Source organism: Dipodomys spectabilis, unplaced genomic scaffold (assembly GCF_019054845.1).
Source record: "Dipodomys spectabilis isolate Male_0828 unplaced genomic scaffold, ASM1905484v1 ptg000772l, whole genome shotgun sequence".
In the NCBI taxonomy this organism is placed as follows: domain Eukaryota; kingdom Metazoa; phylum Chordata; class Mammalia; order Rodentia; family Heteromyidae; genus Dipodomys; species Dipodomys spectabilis.
In genome coordinates, this window is record NW_024871449.1 from 252479 (window position 1) to 276016 (window position 23538).

At 55.8% G+C, this 23538-nt stretch overlaps 1 protein-coding gene across 1 annotated transcript in view; it reads left to right on the forward strand.

Moving 5' to 3' along the window:
- Positions 1 to 4280: 4280 nt before the first annotated feature.
- Chd5 (chromodomain helicase DNA binding protein 5) overlaps positions 4281 to 23538 on the forward strand; it is a 53735-nt gene continuing 34477 nt past the window's right edge. Inside the window, exons 1-4 of the mRNA XM_042672789.1 lie at positions 4281 to 4418; positions 12813 to 12940; positions 21468 to 21647; positions 23031 to 23149. Of these exons, the coding sequence (XP_042528723.1) occupies positions 4340 to 4418; positions 12813 to 12940; positions 21468 to 21647; positions 23031 to 23149 (506 nt within the window). The 5' untranslated portion in view covers positions 4281 to 4339. The remainder of the gene's footprint in view (positions 4419 to 12812; positions 12941 to 21467; positions 21648 to 23030; positions 23150 to 23538) is intronic.

Here is a 23538-nt window from a genome sequence, read left to right on the forward strand (position 1 = left end):
GTGTCCCTAGATGCTAGGGTTTTGTTTCTAAGGTTAAATGTGTGTTCCTTTCAGAAGCCTCTATTCTCCCATGACTTCCTCAGTACTGAAGGTGTGTTTTGGAATAAAGTCCTCAGGAACAGCCAGATGAAATACAGGGGTGCCAAATACTGATGATAGTTGCCATGTGGCCTCCCCCCCCACCCCTTTTCCTGGTATCAGTTTGAATTCACTTTGCTTCCTTGCTTGGTCAGTGTTTCACCACTTGAGCCACAACCCTGGGCCTGGACCTGGATTTTCTGCTGTTTATTTCTGCCCCTGCCGGCTTCTGATTTGAAGATGGCCTCAGTCTCCTGAGTAGCCAGGAGCATGGGTGCAGGCATGGTGTAAGCCATGGGCACCTGGCAGCATTTTTTTTCTTTTAATCTGGCAATGCCTCAGTTTGCTAGTTGTCCCATAAGCCATGAACCAGCCCTTTCGTTTTGGAGCTAGGATGTCACATTCTTTGGGCTCTTCTGGACAGTGACTCTTCCAAGCAGCTTGGATGACAAGTGTTTACTACCATTGCCTGGATTTTGCTATTGTTTGCTTAGCTTGCCTCAATTGTCAATCTTTGCCCGTGCTTCCCAAGTTACAGATTACAGTGTTCCTCGATCCAGCCAAACCTCAGTCTAAGGGGCACTTGGTTGATTTGAATGTGAGGACGCTAGTGAGGGTCAGATTGCTTCAGGGAGCATGGAGGTTAGGCATACCTGCTCTTGGCTTCCTGTGCTCAGGACTTCCTAAACTTGTCAAGGGAGCTGGGAGCAGGGTTGAAGCTAGGATGTGGGTCCCTTCCTGGGGTGAAGTGCAGGTGTGGCAGGACCAAGGAGCCACATTGCCCTTGGAACCCCTTGGACAGGGCTGGCTGGGGTCTGAGGCCCTGGATGGGTCTGGATTTGAGGCTTGGTGGTTGGGGTCATCTTGGAGGATGGTAAGAGGTGGGCCAGGGGGTTTGATATCCCAGTGAGATGAGGGAAGCAGTGGAGAGCTGCCTTTTTTTGTTGTTGTCAGTCATGGGCTTGAACTCTGGGCCTGGGCGCTGTCCCTCAGCTCTTCAGCTCAAGGCAAGTACTCTACTACATGAGCCACAGCGCCACTGCTGGTTTTCTGGTGGCTTATTAGAGATAAGAGTCTCAAGGACTTTCTTGCCCAGTCTGGCTTTGAACTGAGATCCTCAGATCTCAGCCTCCTAAGTAGCTAGGATTACAGTCCTGAGCCATCAGTGTCCAGCTGAGAGCTGCCTTTTAAATAAGACCATAATACCATAATTCTTGGATCTTTGCTTTGCTCAAGAATATCTAGTCCAGCAATTTTCCAGTCCTTGGCATGGTTTTTTATTCTAGGCTATTGGAGACCTAGCTCAAGTTTCTGCTCCATGGTCTAAGGCTATGCTGACTTGCCCCATGGGTGAGCTGCTCCCCTGCTGGAGCCCAGGAAGTGCCCCTTTAAATGATGGAGGCTGACAGGAGGCTGCCTGGGCTTCAGGGCTATGGCCCAGAGTTCCCTGAGGAGCCCCATGGTTTGTGTAAGGTTCATACTCAGAAAAAGAAGCTAGGTCTTGGAGGGATGCCCACTTTCCATCCATAGTACACCTGGCCATCCTGAGTGGTAGGGGCGCCCTCCGTTGAGCAGGTGGTGTCCTGCAGGCTTCCTTCCCGCACAAGCACATCATGTGTCCTTGAAGTGGGTTTGGAGGTTGTTGGAGGACTAGGGGGTTCACAAGGATTCACAGAGCCCAGGATTGGAGACTGCTTGCTATGTGCAGAAAATCAGTTGGTTGTCTTGGGAATTTTTCCTTGTTTTTGTAACCAATATACTTAATTTTTTTTATTTTTGCGGTCACTGAGGTGTAATTACAAGTTCTGTGATCAGCAAACATGAGAATCTCGTCTCCTGAAACTACCTCTAATGATGGGATTGTTCTCAACAGAGTTTACTGAACGTTCACCTGTTTAGATTGCTTTGTGTGTGTTTGTGTGTGTATGTGTGTGTGTATGTGTGTTGAGAGAGAGAGAGAGAGAGACCTGCACACACAGTAGTTCTGGGGCTTGAACCTAGGGCTTGGATGCTGTGCTGTTAGCTTTTTTTGCTCAAGGGTGGTATTCTACCACTTGAACCACACCTCTGCTTCCAGGTTTTTGATGGTTAAATTGGAGGTAAGAATCTCATGGACTCCTACTGAGGCTGGTTTCAAATTTCAATTCTCAGATCTCAGCTTCCTGATTAGTCAGGATTATAGGTGTGAGTCACCAGGTACCTGGCTTTCACTATTGCTTTTGAACATAAGGCATTTTTGGCCCATTGTCTTGAAGTTGCGTGTTTGTTTAACCATGATAATAACTTTTCTTTAAAAATTACTGGAGATTTGTATACCTCCTTCCCCCCTAAAAAAACCCTTCATCCTTGTTCTTGCTTTGTCCTTGATCACTTGCTAATATTACCTCTGTGCAGTTGGGGGAGAACAGCCTACAGAAATCATGCCTGAGGGGTTATCTTGACTCAAGCATTTGTAGATTTTCTCTGCAGTGGGGTGAGAGACCCACCTTAGAAAAGAGGTCTTATGGGCCTGGTACTGGAGAGTGGGTATGTGTGGGAGCCTGTTTTTTTTTTTGTAGGACAATAAGTAGACAGTCTAGGAAGAGCCTGGAAATCCTTCCTGGAAAGATATAGGCCCCACTCAATCCTCAGTGGTGTGAGATTCCTCTTGGCTAGTTAGTTGGTCAGTGGTAGGAAAACAGCTTGGATCAAGGGGGGTTTTGAGATTCTTGGCCTGACTTCCTGTGGCTGCTGTTCCCTTTTCTTCTGCATGGGCCTGAGCTGTGTTGCTCCAGCATCTCTGTTTTCAGTGTGCTTTACAAATGATCTGGGAGAGGGAGGGGGTTCCCTGCACCCTGCACTTTGGTTCTGGAAGGCTGGACCAAATCATTCCTTGCTTAGGAATGAATGAAGACCAGATTTTGTTTGGGGCTTGTTGGCAATTAATTTGGATGGCTCAGGGAGAAAGCTTTGCTATAGAGTTTTCCAATTCTCCAGGGGCCATCGGAGGACTGCTGGCCAGCAGGGTGGATTGTGGCTATCTCTCCAAGAGGTGTTGTGCCAAGTGGACATGATTCTCACGCATCTCCAAAGATACCGGGGAGAGAGCAGCCCTCGGTTGGGCTCTGCACTGGTCAGTGCCTGCCTGGATGGGGCAGGTGCGTGGCCAAGCCCTGAGGATTTGTGCCAGAAAATCTCTCCTTGCCTTTAGCTTCTCAAACCAGGTGGATCCTATGCAGTGTGGTCAGGTCTCCAGTAGGCCTCCACCACACATGGTCGTCACAGCGGTCGGCAGAAGGTGCGCTTCCTGCACTGGCCCTTGTGGGATCAGCTGGATCCTGCTGCCCCTGAAAGTTCTTCCTTCTTAAAAGTACTTGGGTACAGCCGGATGGAAAGTCCAGTCTGGCTCCCCAGGGCTGCGGTCTCCCTGTCTTCACCCTGAACAACCCGAGGCAGGCATTCCCTCCCCACCACCCCTCGGGTCCTCCCTGTTCCCAGTGGGAGTTCGCCCAGCCTCGCGGGGCGGGGCGGGGCGGGTCTGGAGACTGCTTTTGTGCTTTTGGAAGAGGCGGGTGGGGAGGTGACAGGGAGGCCCGGCCACACACGCCTCGAGCCAGGTGCGGACCACAACCCGGGTGGGCCCCGCCGACCCTGCGCCTGGCCTCGGCGGAGACCCCGGGCGCGAAGCCCTGGCGGGCGGGGCGGTGGGCGGCGGTGCCCCGGCCTGGCCCTGGGCTCAAGGGGGCGGCGCCCGCCGCGCCTTTGCCGCCCGGGCCCGGCTGCCCGGCCGGCGCGCGGGTGCCTCGACGGCTCCCGGCGGCTCCTGGCGTCCGGGCGCCCGCGTCCCCCGCGCGCGGCCCGCGTCTCAGGACTAGTCCCCCCAACTTGTTCTCCGCTGTTAACTAGTCGCGCTGCTGGAGCGATGGGATGGGGTTGCCACAGCAACCAGACTGGACGTCACAATCCGGGCATGTGTGCCGCCCCCCGCCCCCCGCCGCGCCGCCCGCGCCGCCGCCGCCACCCTGGGCCGGCCACGGGACTCGGTGCGGGGCGCGGTGGGCGGAGCGGCCGGGCTTTGCGGGTGCGGGCGGAGCGGCCGGGACGAAGGGGAGTCGAGACGGGGGGGTGCAGGCTCGGGGGGGCGGGGGGGCCGGCGGCCGCCATCTTCTCACCGAGGCCGCCTCGCCCGCCGCGCGCGCCCGTCCGGCAGCGCACGGGTTAAGGCTGGCACCGCGCCCGGCGGGAGGGGGGGCGCCCACCTCCCCTCCCCCCCGCGCCGGGCATGCGGGGCCCGCTGGGCACCGAGGAGGAGCTGCCGCGGCTGTTCGCTGAGGAGATGGAGAACGAGGACGAGATGTCAGGTGAGGGGCGCCCCGGGGCCGGGGCGGCGGGGGGCGAGGGGGGCGGCGGGGCGGCGGGCGGGCGGGCGGCGCGGCCGGGCGGGCGGGCGCCGCGCGGGAGGGGCGTCCGGGCTGCGCTCCCGCCCCGCCGGCGCCCGCGAGGCCAAGGGCGCGGGGCTGGGCGGGCGCCGGGGCGCGGCCGAGGGCGGGGTGCGGTGGGGACCCCTGGGCGCGGGGCGGGCGCGGGGCGGGCGGGCGGCGGGCAGGGGGCGCGGCGCCGCGGGGTCAGCCCGCGTGCCCTTGAAGGGGGCGGGAATCGCGCTCTTGGCGGGCGGGCGCCGCGCTCGCTCGCTCGCGAGCCTCGAGCCCGGGCTGGGCCGGCAGCAGCTCGGTCCGGCCCTGGGCGCTTTGGGTGGGGCCGGAGCTGCGGAGGCCGGGCCGCGCTCGAACCTCCTGCCGCGAGGGCTCCGCGCGTGCGGGGCGCGGGGGTCGCGGCCGGTCTCCGCTCCGGCCACGGGGTCGCTGGCGTCCTCTGGGCGCCGCTGCCCGGGGCCGGCGCGGCCAGCCCACCCTCCAGCCCGGGCTGCGCCCGACGCCCGCCCCGGAGCCCCCGCCCCGCCGGCCGCGGCTCCGCAGGAGAATTGGTGCTGCGGCCGCTCCTCACCGTCCCGGCCCGAGGGCCTTCCCCGCACTTGTGGACACTGTGCTACCACGCAGCGAGCGGCCTGACTCCAAGTCTGCTCCCTTCCGGAGCGCGAGGGCTGGGATGTGGCCTCCTGGAACGACTTCCCCAGGGCCGACCTATTCCTCACACCGGCACCCCAACTCCTGTTTTGCTGGAGCCAAGCTAAGCAGCAGCTCCCCGGCCTTGGCGGCGAGAATCCACTGGTGGCCACACCCCTTGCCCCCGGCTTCCCACTGGGTGTGGGGCTTGCTTGCTTAGTGACTTTGGTGCCCAAGTCCGGGGCACCCGGGAGGGATCCCCGCCCCCCCCTCTTTTCAGGAAAGTCTATTGACAAAGCGCCTGATGTGGGAGGTGGTAGGAAGGGTGCCCTGCTTGGGGTGGGGTTGCCTGGACAATGGTTGATAGTCACATCTCCAGGTTTGGAGGAATCAGGTTATTGGGGGAACACAGAGGCCCAACAGATGCATTTTCTTTTCTTTGTGTGTGTGTGTTTGTGTGTGTGTGCTGGGACTGGGGCTTGAACTCAGAACAAGGGCACTGTCTCTTTTTTTGCTCAAGACTGGCACTCTACCACAGATCTCAGCCTCTTGAGTAGCTAGGATTACAGGTGTGAACCATGGCACCCAACTTCTTACGGCTGTTTTCTACCTGGAAGCCAGGGTCCTCAGAAAGCCTGCTTGCTGGTTTCCTCCACGAGGCGCCCGTGGTGGTCGGGGTGTGGTCTGTGTGGGACTGGCAGGAGCCCTGGAGAGCTGAGCATGTGCCAGCAGCTTCATTTCTGGGACTCCCGGCCTCTGATGGGGTCCCCTGTCATCCTTTCTTACCATTTCCCGGCTCTCCTTGTGTTTGGGGTGTGGGACTCGAGGAAGGGAGGCTGACAGGTGTCTGACTCACTGTTGGTGCTGGAGGGCTTAGACCTTGGTCAAAGTCTACTTTGGCCTCTTCCCCTCCAAGGGAGGCAGGTTGTCTCCAGTCCTTCAAGAGTACCCCCAACCCCCCACCCCCAAGAGAGGACACCCTGCTCTGAACTCTCTGGCCTGACCCCAGCCCAGATGCTCTGCCACCAGACCCTTCCCAGGCTCTAACTCCTCTCCATTTCCCTGGTCGGAGTCTTGTCTTCTCACAGGTCTGCATCAGAACCTCCCAGCCAGTCCTTGCTGGCCCCTTCCCGCCCAGAGAGCCCAAGGCCCGCCTCTGGTACGCCAATCAGAGCCCGGACTCCCCTGTCCTTATTTTTCCCACAACCCCTTGCTCATACCAGCAGCTGCATTAGTAGGCTCCTTGCTTCTGGAACATGGCAGGCTCTGTCTTCCCCATGGGGCCGATGGGGCCTCCCTCCCTCTCTTCCACACACAGGTCCTGGCTCTAGTGAACCGTGGAAGACCCTCCTTGATCCTCTGGCTCAGATGTGGCCTCACTAGGTTTACTTTCGGGTGCATATGAACGGTTTGTTTTCTTGGGAGCACTTCCTGTTATCTGGAGTGCTGCCAGTCTGCCGCTGTGTGTGTGTGTGGGGGGGGGGGGGCTCTGCCTCCAGTGCAGTTCCCTGGACCACCTGCCCTGTCTGGTGTCTGGCGCTGCGTGTCTGAGAGGAGGTTCTTGTGATCTCAGTGTCTGAGGTGGGGGGCTAGGCTGCTTCTGACCCCTGATCTAACAACCATCCAAGCCGCTTCCTGGCTTTCCTGTGTCCCGGCCTCTCTGTAACCTGGGGTCCAGATCCATGACAGTGACCCCCAAGGACCTGGACCAGCTGGCTCTAAGACATGACTGTTGGTGTCTAGAGAGCCCGTATTTTGGGAACTGTCACACTAGCTTTTAAACCCACAGTTGTTGGACTTGTTCCTTGGGGAATCTGTTTTCCTTTGGACTCTGCTCCGTCTCCCACCTCCTCCTCAGAGTGGCTTTTGCTCGCTCAGCAGTATTCTTATTTCCTGTGTGGCGGGTGGGTATCTTTGCCATGAGCTCTGTGGCTTTGTGGCAGGTGGGTGATCCTGTCCCAGGGAAGAAGATGTAGCCGGTTCCCCTCTTCTAGCTCAGGGACTGGTCCTTGTCACATTCTCTAGGGAGCTGGGAGGGCTGGTCAGATTGAGGGCTTAAGAATTGGGTGGCTGGGGAGTGTGGCTCAGGTAGTAAAGGCTTGCCTAGAAAATGCGAAGTCCTGAGTTCGAAACCCCAGTACTGCAAAAAGTAAAGAAGTAGATGGAGGAGACGTCGGGTACGAGTCCTGCTCTTGCTAGCTGGGTGGTCTTCAGCAAGCTTGCCGGTCCTCTGCCTCAGTATCCCCACAAGTAGAATGGGGCATGGCACTATCTACCTCATAGAAGGTTATTGTGAAGACGTGAGGCCATGGAACATTTAGGTCATAATGCCCAGCATGGGGGGGGGGGGCGCTCAGTAAACCTGGCACCGTGCCAGGGGGCAGCTGTCCTGCCTCCCTCAGGAGATGTTTCCGAGATTTGCATTCTCATTTAGTAAGTTGGAGGAACGGGAAGGGGGCACTGCACTGGGTGGGGCTGGGAATGTGCAGCCCTAGTGAGGCTGGAGGGAGACCCGAGAAGGCCCTGCCCCTTCCGTCTTTCCTCCGGAGGTGTGGCTCCTCCTAGGACTCCGCTGGGCTGGGAGTTTACAACTTGGCTGACCCAACAGCTGGTGAACTCAAGAGACTCTCCCTTGACCTGTTCCCCCCCACCCGTCCCACACTGGCCAGTCTCTCTCTCTCTCTTTCTCTCCCTCTCTCTCTCCTTTCTTCCTTCCTTCCTTCCCTTTTTTCTCTTTTTTGTTGGTCCTGGGGCTTGAACTCTGGGCCTGCGCGCTGTCCCTCAGCTCTTCAGCTCAAGGCTAGCGCTCTACCACTTGAGCCACAGCGACACTTCTCTGGTGGTTTACTGGAGCTAAGTTTCTTTCAGCCTTTCCTGCCTGGGCTGGCTTTCAACGGGGATCCTCAGATCTCAGCTTCTTGCGTAGTTAGGATTATAGGCGTGAGCCGCCAGCGCCTGGCCAGTCTTTATCTGCTTCTCTTGATGCGTAGCACCCTTGTCTCCCTCCGCATCGCCTCTCTGTTTGCCTTCAGAGCTTCTCTCCCCTTGCCTCTTTCTCCCCAACCTGTGCTCTGAGCCCTCTTCACTCTGCCAAGCCCTGTCACTTAGGGTAAAAGCCTCACCGCTCTCCTTCTCAGGAGTGATGCTTTCCTTTGATGAGACGCCAGTGAGGTGATGTCTGGGTTTTGTTAAATGTCCTAAATAAATTATTAATTGCTGCTTGTGCGTCCTCCCCCACCCCGTAAGGCCTATGACATGAAGGGAGGTCCAAGGACTCATGGGAACTTTAATCTGTGCTTTTTCATAGTCCGAACTCCTGGTTCCACCTTTCATGGGCTCTGCTGGTATCCCTGGTCATGAGTGACACTTTTCATTCACAATTTGGATTCCATTTCTGGGAGAAAAGTTTACAGCCTCAGGTCTGGCTCAGAGGGGGGGAGGGACTAACGGTACCGTCCCCCAGGAGGAGAAGGTGATGGTTTGAAGCCCTCCAACTGTCTTGGCCCTTCCCCTCCTGCCCCCGGGGGTGGGGGTAGGGGTGGGGGTGGAGTGGGGGGTGGGCTTGATTCCTGTGCTGGCTGGTTTTGAAGCTTGATCCACAGATCTCAGCCTCCTGAGTAGCTAGGGTTACCTTATGGCATCATCTAGCACTCCCTAATCCTGGCGATAGAGTTCTGGTCCTATCCCTTAGTCCAGCCCTGCCCCGACTCTGACCCTCACTGGGCAGATGATCTAATTTTTTCCTCCAGTCACTGGCTTTTCTTTACTTTGACCCACTGTGTTTGTAGATCTCCCTGGTGGCTGCTTGCTGGCTCTGGGCTGCCCCTCCCTGGAGGGGGCAGGGCCTGGAGCCTGGTTAGGGCTTAACCAGAGTGCTGATGTGTGGACCAATTCTGACTCCCTGAGGGGTCCTGTGACCTCCCAGACCCTGCCTCTATCACCTCCATTGCCTCCGTGTCCCCAGAGTGGACCCCAGACATACTGTTGAAATGTTGAACTCTGGGTGGATCCAAGGCCTGGAGGGAGAGGTCAGAAACACCAATGGGCAGCTTCCAGTCTTACCCCGGTCCCAATGCAGCTCTGCCACCTGTCAGCTGTGGGACTGAACTGTAAGGTCCTGTGAGCCTCAGTTTCTTCATCTGCAGTGGGGCTAGTTCCTATCTCCAGGGTTGCTGAATGAAGCTGGTAAATGGATATAAGTAATCACTGCAGGCTTTGAGGGCCTGGTGCATTTTCCTCCGCTGGGCGGGGACACAGGGTAGGCCCCCCCAGCTCACCATCAGGCTGCAGCCTGGGTGTGTATGCATGAAGCTAGAGAGGGACTGGAGAGAGCTGGGGGAAAAGCTGCCGGAAGTCCCTATCTCTGCTCTGCCGGACTCCAACCCCACCCTGTACCCACCCATCTATCCCTTTCCCTGGAGCAGCTTCCCAGGCCCCTCTCTAGGCCTGCTCTGACCTGGCAGCCTGGGAGGTGAGAGCTAACCAGGCTAATGGCCCTCATTATAGCTGGCTTGGATCGATGAAGTCTTGGGCCCTGGGGGGGCAGGGCTGGTGTGGTCGAGCACAGCCAGGCAGGCTGTGGGGCAGCCACAAGGGGCCAGGACTTGGCAGGACAAACAGTCCTGGGGCAGGCCCATCCCTGCCCTGGAGCCCCTCTCCCTGGGTGAGGGGGTCTTCCCTGTCCCCTGTCCACATGCCTTTGTCTCGGAACCCTGTGGTGCCTCTCCGCTGTGTCTGCCTGTGTGGCTGCGCATTGGGGGGCAGGGCTCAGGGGACACCGGACTTGGAGGTGGCGGATGGCGAGTGTGTATGGGTGGTGACAACAAGCCGGGTTTTCTGAGGCTCAGGGTCTGTTGCACAAGAGGAGAGAGAGGTCCAAGTGGGAGGAGGGTGCTGGCACGGTGGGGTGGCGGGGACAGTGTCCCAGAGCGCCGCCACCAACCATGTGGGGACAGAAGAGCCTGTCAAAGATGGGTGTGGACAGGACTGGCTCCCATCCTCATGTGCCTGTTCCGGAACCTTCCTGGAGGAGATGGCCCTGGCCAGGTGGTCCTCTGATCAAAGATGCAGAGGCCGGGCCTGGGGAGGGGCTTCTAGGGGCTTCTCTTTTTCTCTTCCTACCCACAAGCAGTTGACAGGCTTCCTTCCAGAACCTCCCAAGCTACCCGTATCTCCTCTTTTCTGATGGTCAGTCTGGGACCAGCCCAGCCCTGCTGGGCTTGCCTTCCTAAGTCTGGGGGCCGCCCTGTTGGGGGGGGGGGGGACAAGGGACAGCCTGGCAAGGCAGGCGGAGCAGCCCCTTCAGGATTGCATCAGCCTGGATCCCATTACATAACCCGAGATGAACACTGCGGGGTGGGGGTGGGGAGGGTGGGGGAGGGTGGGGGAGGGTGGGGGAGGGGCCCTGCCTGGGCCTCCTCTGAGGTGGTGCCTGCCTGGGGAGGTGTGGATGGCCACTCCTGGGCACCCTAGCCTGGCTCCCTGCCAGCCCCAGCCCCAGACCTGCCTCTCAGACTTCTCCATTCAGGTCAGCTGTTTTGAAAATCCCCGCCGTCACCCTGTCACCTCCCCCTCGACCCCCCCTCCCAGGTTCGAAGGAGAGGATGGGGCTGGCTCCACAGCCCAGCTTGAACCCAGCCAAACCTAGGTCTGGCCCACACAAGAAGCCAGACTCTAGAGTGGCCCTCGTTGCCCCCTCCCCAGAGGCCTCCACACGGGAGCCCTCTGCCAGCTAGGACACGCCTGGCTGGTCCTCCTGCGCCCACCTCCCTGGGCAGCTTCCAGTCTTGCTTGGAGCCGGGCCCTTGGATTTGCAGGCTCCAAGGGGCTGGGACTTGGACACGCCCTGCCCAGCGAGTGTTGAGCTGTGCTGTGCTGTGCTGTGCTGTGCTGGCAGGACTCGCTCCTTGGAGAGAGGTTGCAGCCGTTATAAGGGGATGAAGCATGTGGGGTGCAGCGGTGGGAGGGGGAATCTCGGCTCCCTGAACTGCCAGTACCCTCTGAGGTGTGGGTGGCTCAGACACAGGGAAGCCACAGGGACCAGGTGGGACCTCTCCTCCTCCCTTGGGACTCTAGGAAGCAGTGGTCCCAGGCTGGAGAGGCGCTATGTGGAGCCTGGAAGGTGGGCATTGGGTTTGTTCTGGTGTGTGTGTGTGTGTGTGTCTGTGTGTGTGTATGGGTGTGTGTGGCTGTTGTGTCTGCTGTGTGACACCCAGTAGCTAAGGGTTGAACGCTGGCAGGAGCATCAGGTACTCCCAGCCTTTCAGGGGTGAATGGTCTGGACTGCTTGTCATCTGGTCACTGTGAGGCAGCCCTCAGACGCTGAGCTTCCCCCCCCCCCCAGTCTGTCCTGTTGTCTCTAGCACCTGGGAAGGTGTGGCGCCCCCTTCCTCCTCACTACCTCCCCCATGGCACTGTGCCTGAACTGCACACGCAGCCTCCCTCCAAGGGGTGGGGGCCTGGCTTTCTGGCAAGCCCCTTACAGTTTCTTCCTTCTGGAAGTTTCCTTGCTTCTGGGTAGCTTGGTTTTTACTTTTTTACTTTCCTCCCTCCTCTCAGTGGCCTGTCCTGAGGTCTGGGACCCCTGCTTCACCTCTGGCACCCCCTAGAGTGAGGTGTCTCGGCCCCTGGCAGGGTTCCCCTATCACAGCCCAGTACCACGTGTGTCCCTCTCTCCTGGGGTGGAGGCGAGCAGGGAGCCATCCACTCTTCCCTTTGGGGATGGCATAGAGCTCACAGCTTATCCAAGATACCCCACCACCCAAGCACACTGCTCCCCAAGTCTCAGAACCAGCGAAGGAGTTCAGGATCCATGGACAGCTTTTAGAAAATCCATGTATGGTGGATGTGGCACTGCTTTCTGGAATTTCTCATCTTTCTGGGAACCCAGCCGGAATGTGCTTGGTATTCTATAATACTAGTGTGTTTGTGTGTGTGTGTGTGCACACGCACGTGTGCGCATGCGTGTGCATGCGCAGGGTTGGAAGGGAAGCAATGCAGTCGTGCATTTCTGTGCAGAGGGGGCCTGTCAAGTCCATGGTGTATGCCAGCATGGCAGTCATGCTTACTTCATGTGATCTTTTTTTTTTGCCAGTCATGGGGTCTGAACTCTGGGTCTGGGCACTGTCCCTCAGCTCTTCAGCTCAAGGCTAACACTCTACCACTGGAGCCATAGCGCCACTTCCGGCTTTTTCTGTTTATGTGGTGCTGAGGAATCGAACCCAGGGCCTCATGCTTGCAAAGCATGCACTCTACCACTGAGCCACCTTTCCAGCCCTTCATGTGATCTTTGAGTGATGGGGCCTGGCAGCCTTTATTGTCCTGACCTCAGGAGCCACTTTCTGGTCGCAGTGTGGGCCTGGGGTTGTGCAGAGACAGCCCTCTCTCACTTCTTCCTCTCTGTGGGGCCTCTTGCTGGCCAGCTAGACAGCCTCATCCCCTTGCTGTCACCTGCTTGTCCGCAGTGGGTGGTGGCTCTTCTATTCCAGAGGGGTGTGAGGGAACGGGAGGTGAGTGTGACCGTGCCACGCCCCACAGCGGGCATTCCTGTCCTCGCCGGGCCTAGGGAGAGCGCGGTGGCTATGATGTGATGCCGTGTGTACTGTGGGGTGGGGTGCCAGGGGCGCTTCCCCAGCTCTGTGCCCCTGGGCTCTGGCTGAGGGGAACATAACACTCCTCTGCCTGCTCTTCTAGAAGAGGAGGATGGTGGCCTTGATGCCTTTGAGGATTTCTTCCCCATGGAGGCTGTGAGCCTTCCCAAGAAGAAGAAACCCAGGAAGCTCAAGGAGAGCAAGTCCAAGGGGAAGCGGAAGAAGAAAGAGGTGAGCTGCGGCGGTGGATGGGTGTGGGGCCCGGGAAGCTGGTCCTGCGTCAGTGGGCTGAGGCGCCTGACTTGCTAGGCAAGCTCTCCATCATTTGTGTAACACCCTCAGCTCTGCTCCCTTTAGTTCCCCCCAGTACTAGGGTTTGAACTCAGGACTTCATGCTTGTTTGGTTTGCTTGCTTGCTTGGTGTGCTATGTGACCTACACCTCTAGCCCAGCTTTTTGCTCTTTTTTTTTTTTTCCGGTCATGGATCTTGAACTCTGGGCCTGGGTGCTGTCTCTCAGTTCTTCAGCTCAACTACCACTTGAGCTACAGCGCCACTTCCAGTTTTCTGGTGGTTTATTGGAGAGTAGAGTGTCATGGACTTTCCTGCCTGGGCTGGCTTTGAACTGTAATCCTCAGATCTCAATCTTCTGAGTAGCTAGAATCATAGGTATGAGCCACCAGCACCTGGCTTGATTTTTTTGTTTTTGTTTTTGTTTTTGTTTTGGTGCTGGTCCTGGAGCTTGAACTTGGGGCCTGAATGCAGGCCTGGGATTTTTTTTTTTTTCCCCTCAAGGCTAGCTGGCATTCTACCACTTGAGCCACAGTTCTTCCAGTTTTTTTTGTTTTTTTTTGCTGGTTAATTGGAGATAAGAGTCTCATAGACTTTCTTTCTTTCTTTCTTTCTTTTTTTAATTTTGTTTTTGGGTCCGGTTGTGGGGCCTGAACTCTGGGCCTGGGTGCTGTCCCTCAGCTCTTCAGCTCAAGGCTAGCACTCTACCACTTGAGCCACAGCGCCACTTCTGGCTTTTTTCTTTTTTTGCTTATGTGGTGCTGAGGAATCAAACCCAGGGCCTCATGCATGCAAGGCAAGCACTCTACCACTGAGCCACCTTCCCAGCCCTCTCATAGACTTTCTAAGGGGCTTTGAACTGTGATCCTCAGCTCTCAGCTTCCTGAATTTCTTAGATTACAGATATGAGCCACTGGTGCCTGGCTTTGCTGGTATTTTTAGAGATGGAGTCTCTTGACCCTCCAGGTCTCAGCTCCTCAGTAGCTAGGATTATAGACATGAGTCATTGGTGTCCAGTTATAGGTTGTTTTTTTTTTTTTGACATAGAATTTAACTTTGCCTAGACTGGCTTCGAACTAGAGGCCCTTCTGTCTCCCCCTCCTGAGTATCTGGGGTTACAGAGGTGTGCCATTAGACCCAATTACATCCTGTTTCTTAAACAGGTTAGAGGGTCATTTTACGTGGTCTCTTCCTGGCTGTCCTGTGCAAGGACACCTGATACCAGCAATTGCTATCCCCTTACTGCTTGTACTGTGTGGTCACTGGCCTTTGTCCCCCTCACTGTCTGCAGAGATCACTTGTCGCAGACCTCTATGTCCCCCCAAGGAAAACCTATTGAGATTAAGTAAGGCAAGTTGGAGAAGCTTCGGAGGCCTTGGTAGGGGCTGGCTGCTTGTAGGTGCCCCGTGTAGGATGGCCTTGGCGCACACTGTCGCTTTGTTCCTGGATCTCGGTGCCCTGGGTAGGTGAGGTGGTGACTCGCTTTGGTGAGGAGTGGGCAGTGCCGCCCCAGGCATCATGCCAACTCATGCGTCCTCAGGATTAGCCTTGGAAATTGGGGAGATGGGGAAGCCGATGGGGAAATGGAGACGGCTTATGTCCTTGTCACGTGGGACAGGACCCTTGGTGTGCCCTTGTTGAGCTGAGGCCTTCAGAGAGCCACCTCCAATCCTCTGAGCAGCCCTGTGGGGAAGGGGGAGGTGTGTACCTCACTTTACAGAGGGGAGTAGAGGGAGGTGTTGGGAAATTACTCAAGCTAATGGCAGCCACAGGCCCACTATAGGCCTCTTTCTGGCTCATGAGTGAGCTGGGTTGCTGGAAGGCAGTGAGCAGAGGGCTATAAAAAGACTTAGCTCATGCCGGGCGCTGGTGGCTCACGCCTGTAATCCTAGCTACTCAGGAGGCTGAGATCTGAGGATCGAGGTTCAAAGCCAGCCCGGGCAGAAAAGACCGTGAGACTCCTATCCAATAAACCACTAGAAAACCGGAAGTGATGCTGTGGCTCAAGTGGCAGAGCGCTTGCCTTGAGCTGAAGAGCTGAGGGACAGCGCCCAAGCCCAGAGTTCAAGCCCCATGACTGACAAAAAACAACGATTTATCTCTGGCTGGATCCTCTGGAGGCTGCAGGGCACAGGCCAGGGGCAGGAGTAAGGTGGTGATGGGTGTGAGAGCTGCTGTGTGGGCCTTCTGCCTGAACCTTGATTCTGCATCCCCTTCAGCTCCATCCTGGTTTTGGGTGCTGTTCAGGATTGGCACGCGTCTGGCTTCTGCCAGTGTAACCCACCCTTTCCCATACCCTTCTCAACCTGGAGGCTCTCTGTGGGGTGTGGGATCTTCGATAGATCATCAAGGTGCCTGGGTCACAAAAGCCTATACTCTGAGGCTCCAGGGGCTACGAAGAGGGAGAAGGCCCCTATCCCTGTTACCCAGATGGGGTAACAAGGAGGCAGGGCAGGAAGGAGACCTGGCCTTCCAGAACCCCTGCCACAGCCCCCTCTCCTATTCCTTCCCTGGGCCCTGGGGATCTGTCCCTGGGCGGGTAGACACTTCTGGAGTGCAAGCTCTGTGGTACAGGAGTCCACGTTTCCTGGCTGAGGTTGTGCAGTCTCCTGGAGTCACCGTTCTCCTTGTTCCTGTAGTGCAGGCTCTGCAGACCTCAACCCTGGGCCTTGTGCCTGGCTGAGGCAGGGTTTCCTCTGTTTTGTGCTCAGGTCTTAGCTCTGGGGCTGCATCTGCCCATTTTCCAGATGCGGGTCCCCGGCAGAGGTGCCGTGATCACCTGTGGGAGCTCCACTCCAGACAGGGCTGGCTTTGTCTCCCTCCCTGCCGGGCACAGGGTTTAGCCAGGCGCTAGCCAGGAAGAAGGCTGGAGGAGGCAGGTGGGAGCTGGAGTCCAGCTGGCCGCCAGGACCTCTCTCAGTCTCTTTGGACACAGCCATAGGTCACTTCCTTTGTCCAGTTAGTCTGAGCCTTCTTTAGCCTTTCTTTCTCTCTCTCTCTCTCTCTTTTTCTTGTGTACTGCCAGACTCCGGCTCTCTCTGAATCTTGTGCATTGTCTCTCATTGTGGCCTGTATTTGGCTTCTCTGCCTTATTAACCTCTCATATTGCATTGCTTCCTGTATTTCCCATCTCTCATTCTCATCCCTACCATCTCATTTCCCTCCCCCCTTCCCTCAACCCCTGTTCCTCCCAATGAGCTGCCTTGCTGCTCCTCAAAAGGGGTTCATAGTTATGGTGGATGGAAGTTCCCCAGATGATAGGCCCTGGAGGGGACCCTTGGCTGGAACTGTCCCTACTCCCCCATCCCTGAGGGCTGGCTCTGACCAGCTGTTGGATCTTGAGGGGGGGGTGGTCTGGAGCATGTGTGTCCAGAGGATCCCAGATGCTCACCTATATGGCAGATCCAAATAATAATTTTACCCCTTTTCCCTCCCCACCTCCCACCAGGTGATGTCCACATGAAGTTTAGAGGGGCCAGGATGGGTGGGTCCCAAGCTGCATTTTTTTTTTTTTTTTGCAGGGGGTGGTAGGCAGCAAAGTCGTGGATTCTGATTTACATGAAATAACTGGGCTGCAGCAGGAACCTGAGCATATGTAGATGAAGCTCCTTGTCAGACCAGAGCGCAGGAGGGAGAAATGATTTCAACCTGTACTGCAGCGGTTGCCATAGCAACCAATTATTCAGTGCTAAATTATAACTGTTTATAACACTCGTGAATGGGAAGGCTCATATTTCATTCTTTCTTTTTCCCTCTCAATCTTGAAGGACCCCAAATGGAGAATGACCAACTCTCCAAATCTTTCCTTTGGGTTTAAATACCTCTTTTTTGGGGGGTGGTAGGGAATGTAGAATGTGTGTGAGCTACAGAGGGAGGGGGAGAAGCAGAAAGGAGGCCTGGATCTGGAAACGTCTCTGGATCCAGGAAGGAGGAAAGATGTAGGGGAGAGACAGCCCAAATGGGGTCTCGAGAACCATGGGACACTGAGCGAGCACAGTGCAGGCCCCCCAGCGCAGGCATGGTGTTTAAGGTGCTTTGTGGGTTGACTCCACACCCTTGAAGATTCTTTTTTCAGCCATTGGAGCATTCCCTCCAATCACATCTAGGGCAGTTACAGTGAAGGACAGTGTCAAGGTCAAAGGCTCAACTGTCATCCTAATTTTCACAGCACACATCGTTGATTTCATCTCTTAGACCTCAAGGCTAAGGTTGGCTTGTGAGCTTTACTCAATTATTTGTCTGTGCCTGAGTCTCTTCCTTTGAATGGAATATGTCTACAACTCCCCTTCTAAGTTGTGATGTTGGATGGTCACTCTCCTACTGGCTCTTGGTCTTTTTTTTCTTTTTCTTTTTGCTGTTTCTGGGGTTGAGCTCTGGGTCTGAGCACTGTCCTTGAGCTTTTGTGGTCAAGGCTAGTACTCTTCCACTTGAGCCACTGCTCCATTTCTGGCTTTTTGTGGTTAATTGGAGATAAGAGTACGAGGGACTTTTCTGTCCCAGCTGCCTTCAAGTCACAATCTTCATATCTCAGCCTCCTGAGTAACTAGGATTACAGGTGTGAGTCACTGGCTCCTTACTACCCAATGATAGTATACCTCTTTATTCTGTTGATGAGTTGTTGAGAATCATTTGCATTTCTCTTCTTTGTTCCCTTGAGCTCTTCAGCTCAAGGCTAGCACTCTACCACTTAAGCTACTACACCACTTCTGGTTTTCTGGTGGTTAATTGGAGATGAGTCTCACAGACTTTCCTGGCTGGCTTTGAACCGTGATCCTCAGATTTCAGCCTCCTTAGTTAGAGTATCTAGGATTATAGGCATGAGCCACCAGCGCCCAGCTACTTTTTACTTTTTTTTTTTTTTTGGTCAGTCGTGGGGCCTGAACTCTGGGCCTGGGCGCTGTCCCTTCAGCTCTTCAGCTCAAGGCTAGCGCTCTACCACTTGAGCATCAGCGCTACTTCCAGCTTTTTCTGCTTATGTGGTGCTGAGGGATCGAACCCAGGGCCTCATGAATGCAAAGCAAGCACTCTACCACTGAGCCACCTTCCCAGCCCCTTACTTTTTGGTAAGGGTGTGGAGCACCCTAGTGTGAGTTCTCCTGTCTTGTATCATGGGTGTGTGTAGGGGTGGGGGAGGAGGTAAATGCTCAGGCAAGATCAGGTATAGGCCAGGCTGGTCTAGCCTTTGTGGTTTCCATTTGGTGGAGATTCAGGGAAAGGGAGGTGGGCTGGGGTCAGGGCGCTGGCAGTCAAAGCCTCAGAGCCTTCTCTTCCTTTGGGTTCTGTTTTTTTTATTTTTTTGTTTTTTGTTGGTTGTGGGGCTTGAACTCTGGGCCTGGGTGCTGTCCCTGAGCTCTTCAGCTCAAGGCTAGTGCTCTACCACTTGAGCCACAGTGTCACTTCCAGCCTTTTCTGTTCATATGGTGCTGAGGAATTGACCCCAGGGCTTCATGCATGGGAGGCGAGCACTCTACCACTGAGCCACCTTCCCAGCCCCTCCTTTGGATTCTTCCCACCCCCCTTTCCCCCCATGGAATGAGAGGGTAATGTGTTGCCTGAGCTTTGACAGGTGGCTGAAAGAAGAGACCACTGGTGGTTTGCAGACCTGCCTTCCTGGGATTCTAGCTCATTCTGCCACACTCTTGCTCTCTTGTTCTGCTCTGAAATAGGTAGGGGGTGAGCCCTCCTATTAGTGCCCACCTCTTTCCCACTGCAGCCCTGTTTCCATGAGGTATGCCCACACGGCTGCTCTTGCCAGACAGCACAATCTGCTGGAGTGCCTTCCCTCTGTCCTCCTGCTTCCCCTTGGCTCCCCCTGGGCCCTGAGTTCTGGGCCATGCCTGCCTGCTACTCCTGGCTGCTCTTGCACTCTGGGATTTGGCAACATCTGCTCTGCCCAGCTCCCCCACAGAGTCATGTTGTCCATCCTTCCTGACCCTGTTCCCTGGGCAGTTCTGTAGCCCAGCTCTGTTGGATAGAAAGGAGTGGATGAGTCCTGTTGGTCATCCTGGCTCTATCTGTGGAGCTGAGGTTGTCATGGGTGGGGCATCCTGGAGCATTGCCAAGGGAGGAAGTGCCTCTGTGCCAGGGAGTGGTTGGTGCCTGGAGCAAATGGCTGGTATAGTTCTGAATGCATACTGCTCTAGTCTGGCTGAGCTCCCTGTCCAGGGCACGAGACTGGCCTTTCCTGTCCGAGCACAGAGCATAGTTTCTCTGTTGGCTGTCTCCCATGTCAGGAATGTTCCAGGTCTCTTCTTACCGAGAAGAGGAAGAGGGGGTCTGGATTGCCACATGTCTTGTCCAAGTCCTGGGCTAGCAAGGAGCAAAACCTCCAAGGGAGCTTCAGGACCAACAGGCCAAGCGGCTGTCAGCCCTGGGCCCTCTGGCCACGCCTCCCTGGCTGGGTTGGGCAAGGTGGGTCCCTAGGGCAGGCCCATGGCTGCTGTCCACGGTGCTGAAGCTCACAGAGACCTCTCTCCCATTGTAACCTTGCTGGGCCAGGCCTGGAATGGAGTGTACTTTTTCAGGTCTCTTGAAAACCTGAGCTGAACTGAGACACATTTTGGGGGAATAAATGTCCCCAACTTACTCTCACCTCTTCCAGTGACCTGGCTGAGCCTGGGAGCTTCGGCCTTAGGACCCACATGTCACCAGCCCTGGGCGTGGGATGTTGACTCTGTCCAGATTCAGGCAGCTGCCCCTGGGGCCTGGTGTGGCTAAGTCAGAGTTCCGGGAACTACGTAGGATCTAGAAAAGCCAGGAGGTTCTGCTTCTGCCAGTGCTGGCGCCACTGATGTGCTGATTACTGGATGGAGAGACTTCAGGGCAGGAAGCCTGGCGGGCGAGAGCAAGCAGGGCCTCCAGGAGAGTGGGCCCCTGCGCAGGGAGCATCTGGATCTGAGGGAAAGCTTCCGTCACCTTGTGCATCCTCGTGAGATGAGCCTGTGTGGAGGCGCTCTCCTCGGAAAAGGCAGCCATGAGCTCTTGGTGGCATGGCTGGAAAGGGCAGAGCTCGGCGGGGGCTCCCTGGGATTCTCCAGGCAGACCTGCTGTGCCTCTTCTCCTCCTTCTGTCTCCATCCCCTCCTGTCTCCCCCTCTCCCACCACTGTTTCCTAAGCTCATTTTTCATCTCCACTTCTCTTCCTATGCCTCTCTGCTCACCTTGAAAACCTTTCATAGCAATCAGTAGGGTGACAAGCCTTGGTAACTGTGGCAACAATGCCAGCCCCTCCCCACAGACCAGGCTGGAGTGGGCTGAGGGGGCTCTGCTAGTCTCCGAAGGGCAGTAGCCTTCAGGTGGCGTTGCTTGGGCGATAGACACCCTTATCTCCATATAAATGGGCCATTTTCTGCCTGTACAGACAGGAGACTAAATCAAGGAAGCCAGGCTTAAGAGTGGCCTAAATTACGTCTCCTAGGGCTGGTGGGGAAAAGGCGGGCTTGGAAGGGGCAGCCTCCAAGCTGGCCCTCAGGTAAAAGTGGCGCAAGCGCTCTGCAGTGGTTACAGGTTTCCTCGTACTGTCCCTCAGCTTCTTTTTTTCAAGGCTAGGGCTCTACCACTTGAACTACAGCACCACTTTTGGCTTTTCCTAAGTGGTTTATTGGAGATAAAGGTCTCAAAGACTGCCTGGGCTGGTTTTGAACCACAATACTTAGATCTGAGCCTCCTTGTGTAGCAAGGATTACAAGTGTGAGCCACTAGTGCCCAGCAAACCACTTCTGGGTTTTTGGTGGTTGATTGGTGATAAGGGTCTCATGGGCTTTCCTGCCTGGCTGGCTTTGAAGTTCACTCTGAGTAGCTTAGATTCCAGGTGGAGTCACAGGCACCCAGCTGCAGCTGTTTTTGTTTTTTTATTTTTTTGGTCATGGGGCTTGAACTCAGGGCCTGGGTGCTGTCCCTCAGTTCTTCAGCTCAAGGCAAGTGCTCTACCACCTGAGCCACAGCACCACTTCTGGCCTTTTTTCTGCTTATGTGGTACTGAGGAATTGAACCCAGGGCCTCATGCATGCAAGGCAAGCGCTCTACCACTGAGCCACCTTCCCAGTCCCAGCTGCAGCTGTTTTGACACTGGTCACCACATCCTCTTCCATGAGTACCTGGGTCCCAGTGTCACTGTGGAAACACTAGTTACAGTCCCAAACAGTTGACAGATGGGGCTGAGCTTAGCCTCTGGGACGTCCAAGCAGGCTGCTTGTCTGGGGGAGAGGAATCTGATTATACAGGAGGCTTACATCACCCGCATTCACTGTTACCTCACCTGCATTTGCCCTCAGAGGATGAGACGTCTGAATGGTGCTGGCTCAGGCAGTCTGGGTCCTTCTGGCTGGGTCTGGGGTGAGCCATGGGCAGTAGTTGAAGGATGGTTATTGGCCCCAGGTATGGGCTCACCCACCTGGCCGTATTGCAGCCCAGGCCCTGGGTTCTGTTGGAACATGTGGGGCCCTCACCGTCCCCCCTTTCTCTTTTTCAGGGGAGCAATGATGAGCTATCAGAAAATGAGGAGGATCTGGAAGAGAAGTCAGAGAGTGAGGGTAGTGACTACTCCCCGAACAAGAAGAGGAAGAAGAAACTGAAGGAGAAGAAGGAGAGAAAAGCCAAACGCAAGAAGAAGGATGAAGACGAGGATGATAATGATGATGGATGCTTAAAGGTAACCACCAGGGCCATGTTGGGGGGCTGCAGCTTTTACCAGCCACTCTCCAGCTCTCTGACCTCTAATCCATGGTCCTTTCCAAACAGGTGGGCTCATGGGCCCTGAGTATGTGTGTGTGTCCATGTGTGCACGTGGATGGTAGACACTGTTTTATAGTGTAGTCACGAGTCTGGGAGACATATTTGAAGTAATGATGGCTGAAACTGAGGTGTCTGCGCATCTCTTTGATGGGTTGGCCTCTCTGGGAAATAGCTTGAACACCTGAGTGTGCGGCTTGCTGTTTCTGAAGAAAGTGATTGATAGTTTAAGCTCAAGTTTGGTGTTAGGGACCTCTTGCTTGGACTCATTTGGGAAAGTAAAGCAACAAATGGAATCTTTGCCATGAGCCGCAGCAGGATAGCCCTGCTTTCTGTGGCAGAGGTCCTCAGTGCATGGTCTGTTCTGCCTGAGTGGGCATTCCCGCCAAACCCAGAGCAGAGCAGCTGTTGGAGGTGAGCCTGGTTGTGTCCTGGAGCCTACAAACACGGGAACAAAGTGAAACGAACCAAGGCTCTAGCGGACCTGACGTTATCAGGTGCACTTTGCAGCCTTAGCACCAGGGGTGTAAAGATGAACGCTCCATAAATATTAGCAGAGTTGCTGGCAGGTGAGGCAGCACGCTGAGCATGAATGACTAAAGTCCCGGTGCCTGCTGGGGTGCCCTGACACCCAGAGTGATCCCATTAGTTGGTGGGTGGATTGTGAGTCGTCTGGGACTGGTAATAGCTGAGGGGCTGATAGTTCTGAGAGATTAGCTTCAGAGAGTGGTTCAGAGTTATATGTGATACCATCAGTCACCTGCTGCTGCGTGTGGGGCCCCGTGCCTTCGGGAATGGCTGGGTATGTCCACGGGGGCCAGCCAGCCGTGGGAGGGCAGCCCACACCGGAGCATGTCCAACCTGTCACAGAGCCAACTTCCCAAGCAGGCCTGGTTGAGTGCCAGGGGACCCTTAGAGTCCCAGGAGACTATTATGTGTATCACCTCTCTCTAGTGCCTGAGAAATGAAGCAAGAGGTATCTGCTTTGTGGGGCCCAGTAGTGTCATCCATTCTTGGGGTTTGAGTAGGGCATTTTCTTTTCTTTTTCTTTTTTTTGTTTTTTGTTGGTCATGGGGCTTGAACTCTGGGCCTGGGCGCTGTCCCTCAGCTCTTCAGCTCAAGGCAAGCACTCTACCACTTGAGCCACAGTACCACTTCCAGTTTTCTGAGTGGTTTATTGAAGATAAGAGTCTCTCATGGCTGGCTTTGAACCTGGGTCCTCAAATCTTAGCTTCCTGAGTAGCTAACATGACAGGCTCAGGTCCCCCCTTCTGACTGCACCACTGTTCCCCTCTCTCCACAGGAGCCCAAGTCTTCAGGGCAGCTCATGGCAGAGTGGGGCCTGGACAACGTAGACTATCTGTTCTCCGAGGAGGACTACCACACGCTGACCAACTACAAGGCCTTTAGCCAGTTCCTCCGGTGGGCGGGGGCGCAGCCTGCTATGGCTGGGCATCTGTGGGGAATGGTGCTTCCAAGGGAGGCATCAAACCAGGGGCGGGGCACAGAGACAGAGCCTGGTTCCCTGGGTGAGCCAGGGCTGATAGGTCAACTACTAACCTCTTCTCTCAGTGGGGGAGAGGAAGGCAGGCCCTCCATTTTGACAGATGGTTGGGCTTTCCCTGGCTGGGCCCACCCTGGGTTTTTGGGGTCTTTTTCTTTTCTTTCTGTTTCCCCTCTCTTTTGTGCTGGGACTGGAGTTTGAACTCTGGGCCTGGGTGATGTCCCTTACTTTATTTTTGCTCAAGGCTGGCTCTCTACCACCACTTGAGCCACAGCTCTGCTTCTGGCTCTTTTTGGGTGGAGAGAAG